Below are 11198 nucleotides of genomic sequence, written 5' to 3' on the forward strand. Positions count from 1 at the left end.
CTCTAAATGCCTTTGAATCCCTTTCTGTAGAAAGAGAGACTCAAAGGTTGCTGGGGCATGGCCCTTCTGAAGTCACTCTTCCTTCTCTACCCCTAGCTTGTGTGCCAGTGCTTTAGATTCCTTGGGCAGTAAAACATTCTGAGAGACAGAAGGCGTATTGGTTGTTGCTGGCCTGTGGCTTTTTGAGTGTGGTCAAGTCTAACTTAAGAGTTACTTTTCCTTTAGACACCTCTCAGTTGATGGTCCAGTGTTGCCTCTTTAAACTGTCCCCTTCTTTTGTTTCAGGATGCAAGGAAAGCATGTAGTGACACAACTCTTGCTCAGGTATGTTCTCGATTCTGTTACTTGACATATTAAAAAACAGTAAAAATCCCTTCCTGTTTAGTAACTGAAAGAATAAAGTGCAAGAAGCCTTTGGAAATGTACTGTGTATTTATACAGTTATTTAAAACAAAACAAGTCCACCCAAAAATCAAACAAGTAAAGAAAACAGCAAGATAACCCAACCAGTCAACCCCCCCCCACACACTATCTTAATGAGTCCCTGCTTTCAGTTTACCTTTTCAATAGAGTGTGTTTATTGTGTTTAGTATATTTAGAAAGACTTAAATGCCTTTTAGCTGTATTCTGGAAACAGAAGCATTCTGCATTTAAAGTTCTGCCATGCTTTAAAAAGTAACAGTGCTGGAGGATTTTCTTCCATTGGCTTTAACTGAAAACTTTCACATGTGATAATCTGAAATAGCTTCAGTGTTACACAGTGTTATGTTTTTAACCTTTGTGACGTGTCAGGCATAGGCCTTGGGAAGTGTGTCTGCCTGCTGTAAAATCTCTTTGTCTCAGTTTTACATGGACTTAGTCCTGGGTGCTATTTTTTTAGTGTTGCATGCCAAGATCATTTCCTATCAAAGTTCAAATGTATTTAGTTATCTTGTATATTAAAAATAGTTCTCAGTATCTCAGGGGTTGTTTTATTTATTTTTAGATCACAACAAGTCTGGACTCAGTGGGGCGAATTCAAATGCGAACAAGGCGTACGCTTCGAGGTCACTTAGCCAAAATCTATGCTATGCACTGGGGGTCCGACTCAAGGTTTGTACAAGTGCGCCTCAAACCTGCAGTTTATGGGTTAGAAATGAGATGGTGGACTTCAGAATTGCTGTCAGGTTTTGGGAGCTGTGTGGTGTGATGTCAGCAGCCTCACAGGGGGTCACAGACCGCGACTGCGCTGCGGCTGTTTGCCTGTAGTTACGGTTTGCCTTCTTCAAACCAGTGAGGATTTCACACTGGTAATGAAGATGCCGTGATTGAAGGGGGAGGTGCTTTGCTTGTTCTAACCACAGACAGTTTGCTTTTGCCTTCTTTCCATATGAGTTCCTCGAGTGTGTTGAAGCAGAGGAGGCTATGTGGTGAGGCAGGTTTTTGGAATGGTGGATATCGTGTTGTCCAAGATACTGAATAGTTACGTAGCTCCTGTGATACCAGAGATGTAAAACCTTGATGGGCAAATTGTATTGCAGTGAAAAAAAGGATGCTTTTCTACAGAGCAAGAAAAGTTAACTTAGGTTCTAGGAAGGGGTTATGCTTCTGCCTTGAGAGCACCTGATGGTCAGATATTAACAGTGCCTCATGGTCTGCTGTCTGTCACATAGTCCAGAATGAGACACATCTAGAATCTGCTCTCAAAATAGTATTTATTTCCCCCTAAATTTCTTGTTTACTTGTGTGTAGCTGTATGATTAAGATATTAGTATATGAAAAATAAAAGCAGCTGTGGAGAGAGTTACATAGAATGTGCTTTCAGCGAGTTGTTTAGTTTGTCTCGGTCTGTCCTGAGTCCCTGTGGACACTTGATTTCTCCTCAGGCAGGTGACATGTAGGTCTTTGCAGATTTTTTCCCAACAAGTGCCCACCCCACCCCCAGCAGAGGGAAAAAAAGAAACTGACATTGCTAAGTCACTTGGTAATGGTGCATGCTGGATGTCTGCTGTCACAGTTTTGTTTGTTGGTTTTGTATGAACATATTTCATTTTGTGTTTCTATTTAGGCTACTAGTCAGCGCTTCTCAAGATGGAAAACTAATTATTTGGGATAGTTACACAACAAATAAGGTAGAGTTATTTATAATCCATATTGGTGCAGAATGGGGGAGGTGTGGGGGGTATTTTTTACTAGGGCTGCAAGGGAAACATGAAAATAACCAGGCTCTTTTCTAATTCAGATGTAATCTTTCCTTTCCTGACTAGCTGGTTACTGGGGATATGTTGTGTGTTGTAGCTTAGCAGCAAGAGTTGTAGGAAATATGTAACTTAAAATAATTTGCTAGTGCAGCAGCTTGTAGCTCTTGCTCTCTGCCTGTGTGGTGTTGCTTCTGAAACTAATTTGATTTTAAATGATACAAATATACAACCTCAGAATTTACAAGAGTCCTTTGCTTTTGTGGGCAGAGAAAGGAGGAGGGGAAAAAACCCAACTGGGAAATGAGCAGCTTATCTAGAATGTGAAGTGGTGATGTGCTTCTCTAAACTGTCCAGTCTCCATGGGCACCATCACCCCATGGTATAACCTATAGTTCAGAGATGTAGAAGAATGGGACAAAACAATCTCAGTAGAATAAACAAATGTGGTAAATGTTGAAGTTTAGAATAGCTTTGCTATTAAACAATGGTGTGCTGAAGTTCTGTGTATCTACCCTGAAGACTCCTGGGCTCTGTCACCCTGGAATGTGAGCATGTGTCATGTGAAATGGGTCATAGTGTGTTGTAAAATCAACATACTGAAAGTTACGATACACGTCTTACTCGGTGTGTTCAATCTGCCACAATTCATTAACTGATGAGAGTGGCTGAGTAAAGGCGAGGGCTGAGCTGTGGCACTGAGCCGTGTCGGTCCGCAGATGCACGCCATTCCTCTGAGATCCTCCTGGGTGATGACCTGCGCCTACGCACCGTCCGGAAACTACGTTGCCTGTGGTGGATTGGACAACATCTGCTCCATCTACAACTTAAAAACCAGAGAGGGCAACGTGAGAGTGAGCCGAGAGCTGCCGGGGCACACAGGTCAGCCGGATTCCTGGTTCAGCTCTGGGTGGTGTTTATTGCACTGGATGAAACAGGCTTGCTTTGAGGTGTACTGGGAGAGAGTTTGGTTACAGACAAGCTAGGGGAGAACGTCAGTTACTGCCTCTGGGTTTCAAACTGACTACTCCTGGATCTGAAACTAACTGAACTGTTTTGGTTTTAGGATACTTGTCCTGTTGTCGCTTTCTAGATGACAACCAAATTGTCACTAGCTCAGGAGACACCACTTGGTGAGTTTTTGAGCTCTGTTGGCTTCTTTCCCCCCTCTTCATTTAATCTCTCCAACACCTCTCTCCAACAACTCTCAAATAACCACATCCATTGTGTTCATGTTGTCTCACTTTATCTGCAGCGCGCTGTGGGATATTGAAACTGGTCAACAGACCACCACATTCACTGGGCACACCGGCGACGTGATGAGCCTCTCTCTGAGTCCAGACATGAGGACTTTTGTTTCGGGTGCCTGTGATGCCTCCTCAAAGCTTTGGGATATTCGTGATGGAATGTGCAGGCAGTCCTTCACAGGCCACGTGTCAGACATCAACGCAGTTTGTGTAAGTGAGCATTTGCATTTCTGCATGGGGGGGTGGATGGATAAAAGCTGGAGTTGCATGAATTCTGCTTGTAGTCTACTGGGTTACCTTGATTTAAAATTCCTTACTTTCTGAGGGTAGAGGCTGCCGAGTTCTGTGTAACAAAGAAGGTTGAACTTACAATCTAGTTTATAACTCAGTTATCGTTACCGTTATCAGTGATGCACAGAAGTGTTCTTGGAGCAGTTCCAGCTGTGTTTCTGTTCAGTAGCTGAGACTTTACTTTTTTAAAGCAGCAAAGAATGGAGGAGAAAAACTTTTTGCAGTGTGGCAGTGCATTATAAACTGAAAATTGTAGGTGAATGTGGGAGCAGAATAGCCAGGCATCCTCATGTGAAAGTTTTTTGTTGAACAAAAGTGTACTTGGTATTTTCTGTGGAAAAGAGCTTTCAGCAAAATATTCTGGAAGGCAAAAGTTAAAATCAGTACATATGTTGAATATTCATCCCTGGAATCATTCTGTAATATTTATAAACTGGATTATATTTCCTCTCTGTCATAGTAACACTATGTTCTGATCTGAAAGATAGAAGCTCTGATAAATAGGGAATGAAATCTAAGTCTAAGCTGCATCTGTTTTTGATAAACATGAAAAATTATTACGGCTGAGAAAATACCAAAAGCATGACCCGTAGAAAAAGGCAGTTCCTATACTTAGACCTGAATCCTGAGATATGTTGAGCTCTTCTCATTCCCATTTCAATCAATACGGCTGTTGAGAATGACTCTTGATTTGGAGTACGTATTTTTTGGAAATGGAATTGCTTGCTTGCAGTCTTGTATCTTGGCTGAGCCAACCTGGCTGAGCAGCTCGAGGTGGAACACGGCGTCCCCCCAGGCCACAGCCACCCCATGCAGCTGCCTTCGCTTGGCTGCAGCCCCTTGGACTCCCGTGACACCCACGAAGGAGCTGTCTGGGTGAAACTGCTGTCCTTCAGGGGTCACCAGTACTGCTCTACAAGTGTTTCATTGCCTAGCTGTGTGTACACATTTCTTTTGACATGCAGGGTTGATTTTTTTTGTTCCTAAAGCAATGATTCTGCCTTTACCTGGTCACACTGGCAAAGGAGTCCTGTGCCGGGTCTGAAGAAACGCAGCAGCGATGTGTTCTGCTGTCAAACTGTGCTGTCTCTCTGTCTCTGTGCACCCTTCCAGTTTTTCCCCAACGGCCATGCTTTTGCCACGGGCTCTGACGACGCCACGTGCCGCCTGTTCGACCTGCGGGCAGACCAGGAGCTGATGATGTACTCGCACGACAACATCATCTGCGGCATCACCTCCGTCGCCTTCTCCAAGAGCGGCCGCCTCTTGCTAGCGGGTTACGACGACTTCAACTGCAACGTGTGGGACACTCTGAAAGGGGAGAGAGCAGGTGAGGACACAGAGCTGGCAGGAGCTGCAGTTCTCCATTTCCACAGCAGCAGCTCGATATCCCAAACGCAGAGCCAGTTCCTTGCCCGTGCTGTTGCTGATGTTATGGACTCTGCTTGCTTCCTTCTAACACTTTCCTTTGAAGGGCATCCCCTGCTGTTGCACTTAGTTGTCTGCCAGTTTTTACACTGCATTACGGTTTTGCCTATGTGATGTGTGGAGTAAGTGCTCTGGTTCTTGGGTATTGCCATTGTGTATCTGTGTACTGGAACAGACCAGCTCTTGAGGCTAAGGAGTGGCCTCCAAACATGTCTGCAGAAAATGTATTTCACTGATATGTCTAGTTAGGTAATTACTAGTTAAGTCATACATTATTATACATGTGCATTGACTTTTGCACACAACAGAGGAAGTAATTGAAATAGCAGTAAGTTGTAGTGGTCCTTTTGCCTTGGAGACCGTAATTTCCTGCTGTCAGGAGAGTGGGGGAAGTGGATACTTTTAATGGTTGAGTTAATCCCTTCTGTCAGGACACAGCTTGTTTATAGTGTAGCTACACCTTCATCACTTTGTACAGTGATTTAAATATGGAGCCTGGTTCAGTGCTGAACCATGATTCTGCTGATCAGACTTACTGAAGGAGCATGGCTAGGCTGAGTTTAACAGAGCTGCAGGTGCGCCCTTGGGACAGCAGAGGAGGGTAGGAACAGGGAGACGCAAAGCAAAGGCAGAGCAGGAAGAGGCAGAGTACAAGGCTGCTCTTCTAACAGTCTGACAAAACACATGGGGGATTTTTAAGCCTTGGGGTATGCAAACTATGGGAAAATCAAGGTAGTTCCTGTAGCCAGGGTGTTGGCAGAAGATCCCACTGTTGATTGGAAGTACGGAGTGGCTGCAGTTGCGGGCAGCATAGCAGCAGGGAGCCTGACTGGGGGATGAGGGTCCTTTGGGGCAGAGCGAAAAATGGAGGCAATGTTTTGTGTCTGTAGTTCTGAAAGCCTCACTGTGGGGCTGTTGTGATGTATAAAGTTCATCCTTTTAGTCTTTACCCTGAAGATTAGATCATGCATTGCATCTTTTCTTAGCAAATGTGAAGCCTTGCCTGGGAGAGCAGAGTAAGGGCCCAAGTCCCTGACAGCCTGTCAGTATTAACTGGTGTTGCTTCTTCTCTTCTAGGTGTCCTGGCTGGCCATGACAACCGTGTCAGCTGCTTAGGTGTTACTGATGACGGCATGGCTGTAGCTACAGGGTCTTGGGACAGTTTTCTCAGAATCTGGAATTAACTGGGAGCCAAACATGTACATTCTCCATTTGAGACCTGGAGAGATCAATGCTGCAGCCTATAGCTGTGAAATAACATTTCTACCTTGTATTTGCAGGTGAAGTTTTTCTATTCACTGATTATTACACAAAAAGGCTTTCTGTAAACTAGAAACAAAAATCAAGTGAAGAAATAGGGGAGGGGGGAAGAAATCACTGACTTTGTAAAAGGGGCCAGCACACATAATCATGGTGACCGACAAACTAAGAGCCAGTCTTTTTGTTTTTGGTGGTTTGGTTAGATTGTCCTTGAAGGGTTTTTGCTTGTGCTCAGTCTGCTAATCCTGTACTTTTTTTTTTGTACATAACAGAATATACACATTATAGCAGCCAATCATGTAACATTTGTCTGTATGTAAAGAAATACGTTTGCCTTTTTTAAGGAACTACATTTATAGCTTTGCTTTTAACCCGAGATGTCACCTCTGAGTTTTGTAGTGGACAAACTAGATTGCTGTTTTAAATGTTTTTGTGAATTTACTGTAGATAAAGTGAAGCCAATGGTATGTATGTGTTTTTATAATGGAAGGCATTTGAATTCTATTTGTTTTTAAAAAGGCCCTGGAGACTCCCAGTTAATACCTACCGCCTTACTCACGTGGGGACCTGCTTGCCTGCTTCTAGTCACGGGGGTTCTTCCTTGAAGCCAGTGGTTCCTGGTTCATCCATTGGCAGCCATGGCCTCCAGCCACCAAGGAGTTAACACCAGGCAGATCTGCAACAGCAAAAACCATTGAAAAATTAAATTAGGACTTAAAAAACCCCACTTTCAGAAAGATCAGCTTCCTCACTGCAGCTTGTTGCATCAGTTACTCCATGCAGTCCTTGGGTATGGAAGCCAAGTGACCTCTGGTGCTGTCCTTAAGTGGCCAAGTGCTTTTGCTTTTGACAGCTCAGCTCTGACTAAATGAGGTGGCTTTGACCCCTCACAGGCTGCAGCTGCTCTGCACCAGGAGGAGGATTTGGTGTGATGCTCAGCACACTGGAAGCAGTGTGTTTGCAAAGCTCTCTCTGTTAACACAATCAGATGAGAAATTCAGAAGGACTTTGCTTAAATTCTGAAAGCAGATTGAAATGTGGGGTTATTGGCCTGTGATGCCACCCCCGAACTAGGAGTGGCTGCAGCACCCAGCCCTGCCAGTTACATGCAGTGTGACTTAGAAAAGGAACTGGGTCATTTACAATGAACCCACTGACCTTCCCTACCTGTGTGACCATTTAAAACTTCCCACTGTGTCCCTGGCATCCTGCTGCTTGTCCTGTGGGCACAGGGCTCTGTCCCCTGGGGGCTCAGTAGACGCTGATGGTTCTGCAGGGCTGGCACTGCAAACAGCTCCTTCCTCTCCTGCTCCTGATTTTATTTTCACCTTGATGGCAGTTGCTTGTAAATGATGGGTTCTGATCAAGTACAGTCAAGTGTAGATAGAGGAAAATCAAGTGTCTGATGCCCCCTTGAAACTACCTGGGAAGATGTTAACTCTTTGGTGCCTGGCAGTGTGCCTGTGCTGGCAGTGGATGGTCTCTGGGGAAAGGGGAATCGACTCTATTGGCTTCTCTTAAGTGACTTATTTTAAAGATATGTGAAGTCTTAACTCATCAGGTTGGAAGATAATGGTAATCTGCCCTCATCTGAAGTTCTGAGGAGTCTGAGTATCTTTGGGTCAAGTAGTCAATATAAGTGCCCGGTATCCTGTTCTATACCAAACCAGATTTGTGGCTGAGATGACTCTGTCAAGTTTCTGACATTTGTAATCCTAAACTTCAGTACTTCCAGACTGTGCCTGTAAACTTGCCATGTCTGTAACAGTGATGGTGCCAATAAATGTACCAGTCAATCCCAGTAAATTCACTTTTAACCCAAGCCCAGGGTGCATCTTGTGCTGGAGCAGTGTCCACTGCCACCCCAGCAGCAGCCTGGGGGGTGGCACCAAACCCTGCTGTGGGTCCGGCCTGGGAACTCCTCAGCCTGTTGCTCTGTGACCTGTCTGCAAGGACAGAGCTGATTCTTCCTCTCTGAAGCGAGCAGCTCTTTTAGGATCTTGCAGACTCAGTTTGGTTTTTAGTGGTGCACTTGATTATGTTTTTTAACTCACAGCTGCCTTGAGTGAATCCTTCTGGAAATTTGTTACTAAGGAATTTTAAGACAATATTCTTTTTCTAAAGCAGTTCTTTTCCATAGAATTGTGTGTTGAACCAATTTCCTAGTCAACACCTTTGTGAAGACAGGTGCCATTTTTACCTGCTGGTATTAAAACTGGTTTCTACTCGTGAACCTCCAACCCCAGCTTTTCCAATGTATCTAACTTTTTTTAGAAGCTGAGGTGGGCTGTGAGGTGGCGATGGCGCTCACCCAGTGTCACTGCAAGTACTGCCACTGGCCTTGTTCCACGGGCAATTGTTTGTTGGATTCAAATATATCATAAGGAATGCCAACTCTGTGCTAACAAGGTTCCCAAAAGCATCAGCCAGGTGGCTGCCAGCTCTGCCCTGGGTGCCCTGTGTGTGCAGCGCTGCAGGGGCTGGGGTGCAGCTCCTCCTGTACCTGCATAAGGAAGCCTGGGAGGAGCCCCAGCACCACAGGGGAAACCAGCTCAGATGCTTCTTGCCAACTTCTAGAAAGCTTCTGCTACATGCTGCCAAGGTGATGTTTGCTGTTTAATTACTCTCCTAGTTACACTTCTGGGGTTGGGGGGGTGGGGGTTTGGGGTTTTTTTACAGCTTCTGGATTGAATGTAAGACATGATTGTTCTATGAGGCCAAATACTGAACTTACACAGGTCGGAGTATTTCCTTTTCTAACCAGCTCTCGTTGCCCTCTCACGATTGATGCCCTTACTAAAATGAACATGGTTTTAACGGTAAAAGCTCAGACTCTTCCTTCTAGGAGGAAGGTAGTATCATGACCTGGCATAGGTTTTACTTAAAAGCTTTTATTCCCAGCTTTGAATCTCAAAAGGCAAGAGCCTGTGCTTATAGTTTAACGTAGGCTCAAGTATGCAGCTTCTGGGATTCTAAGTGTGCCCTGAGAGCAGACTCACCACACAGCAGGTTTTTGCAGCACTCATGGGTACACCTTAACCTGTCTTTCAAAGTTTGTTGCCAAACCACATCATTACCTGAATTTCAAATGACTTATGTGCTGGCAGAGATGGAGCAACTGGGACCACGGTGCCGAGGGAGCTCTTTCCCAGCCTCTCTCCTCAGACGTCCCTGGGCCCTGGCTTGGAAAACAGAACTGTGTGCTCTCTGTAACGAGAGTGATTTTATTCAGGTACAGGTTTTTGTCAGCATTTTCTAATGTTGATTTAGCTTTGCAATAGAGAACACTGACCAGGCATGTGCCCAGCTGGGCTCCTTCCCACACAGCCTTGGCCAGCCCGAGATTCTGGAAACCACACGAAGCTTCTGCGTGGCATCGTGCTGCTGTGTACTCACTCACTCCAGTCACATGGGCCTGTTGCCATCTGTCTCCAGACCTGTTTTCCTCCAGCCCTCGCCGTCCTGGGCCGGGCGCAGCCGTGGCCGGGACCAATGGGTCAGGGCGCCGACGCCACTCCAGCCTGCGACACGGAACCAGGACCAGAGGCTCTTCCCCCTGCTGAAGGCCAGGGCTCAGCCCTGACTCGGCAAAGCTGAACTGCTGCAGCAGCTGGGCCCAGTGTGCTTACTGTAATGCATGGGTTGGAAATAGTTAACTCTTTAACTCATTTCGTGTAGCCGCTTGTCCCACAATGAAGTTCATGTTACTTTGAGGTGGAATGAAAACATTGTGCAAACATTCCAAGAGTGCTTATTCTCGCCTCTTTGAGGACACTGTCACCTCCACTAGGTTTAGTGCTGTGCTTTGAGATGTTGGTGAGAGTATTGGCTAATTCAACTAGTTGGTATAAATGGTCGTGTAGCAGAATGACTGATGTTCGAGATAGCATTTCCTGTACAAGTCCTTACGCATGGGTTGATGGTGCACTTTGTATACAGTAACCTGGCCTGCATGCTGGCAAACGACTTCCTCCACCTGCGAGGCACCACTGCTCCAGTCGCTGGTTCTGTCCCCCCGCCGGGTGTTACTGCAGTGTTGTTATGGTAAATGTGTGAACAGTGTTACTAATCGATATAACTGATAACGATTACATGTGCCTGACATTCTTATACCACACAGTATGTTTAGGTTTTAACTAATATGGACTTCGGTGGAATAGTCTTAGATATTTCAAGCCTTTGTTTTACTTACACAATGGTGCTCTACTTGTGTTTTTTCTCCTTATTTTTAAAAGAAAACCAATAAAAGCATCTGAAGAGGTATAGTACATATTACATCCAAAGGAGTCTGAAACAAAGCGCTTCTGACCACGCTCCATCTCCACTGCCTTTGCTTTCCAGCGTTTCTCAGCAGCGAGGGGGGTTGCTTTGGGTTGGGAGGGTTTTTTTTTAACTTGTTGCCGACTACTTTGGGAACCTTTGGTAACGTCACCACTGCTGAAGTGACCCTGCACTGCCTTTGGAGTGTGTATGTATTGAGAAACAGTCTTAAAGCTTTTATTTAAGCTATTAAAAAACCCAGGGACTGGTGCCATTTGTTCTTTAACAGTGCTGTTGTAAAAAGACTTCCCTGTGAAAAAACATCCCTTGCTAGGAACTCTTGTTTATAGCTTTTTTTTCTTTTTCCACGATGGATCTTTTTTTTTTCCTTTGTATTTGTACAGTGGCTCAGTGAAAGATGTTGCCATGAGTTGATATTGTAACCAATAAACAAGTGCTTTTAACCAGCCCGAGTCCCAGGGATGCTTTAGCAGAGCTACAGTTCCCCCCTCCCCGGGGCTGGATGTGTGTTGCT

General features: G+C 45.1%; 1 protein-coding gene across 2 annotated transcripts in view; it reads left to right on the forward strand.

Annotated features, from left to right (window-relative positions):
* The window catches only part of GNB4 (G protein subunit beta 4), a 32334-nt gene extending 21204 nt beyond the window's left edge, over nt 1–11130 (forward strand). For both annotated transcript variants that reach the window (XM_062005410.1, XM_062005411.1), the window contains exons 3-10: nt 286–324; nt 986–1092; nt 2048–2111; nt 2897–3059; nt 3244–3310; nt 3433–3634; nt 4829–5045; nt 6221–11130. In XM_062005410.1, the coding sequence (XP_061861394.1) occupies nt 286–324; nt 986–1092; nt 2048–2111; nt 2897–3059; nt 3244–3310; nt 3433–3634; nt 4829–5045; nt 6221–6327 (966 nt within the window). In that variant the 3' untranslated portion in view covers nt 6328–11130. The remainder of the gene's footprint in view (nt 1–285; nt 325–985; nt 1093–2047; nt 2112–2896; nt 3060–3243; nt 3311–3432; nt 3635–4828; nt 5046–6220) is intronic.
* The last annotated feature ends 68 nt before the right edge of the window (nt 11131–11198 follow it).

This window comes from Colius striatus, chromosome 12 (assembly GCF_028858725.1).
Source record: "Colius striatus isolate bColStr4 chromosome 12, bColStr4.1.hap1, whole genome shotgun sequence".
Lineage (NCBI taxonomy): Eukaryota > Metazoa > Chordata > Aves > Coliiformes > Coliidae > Colius > Colius striatus.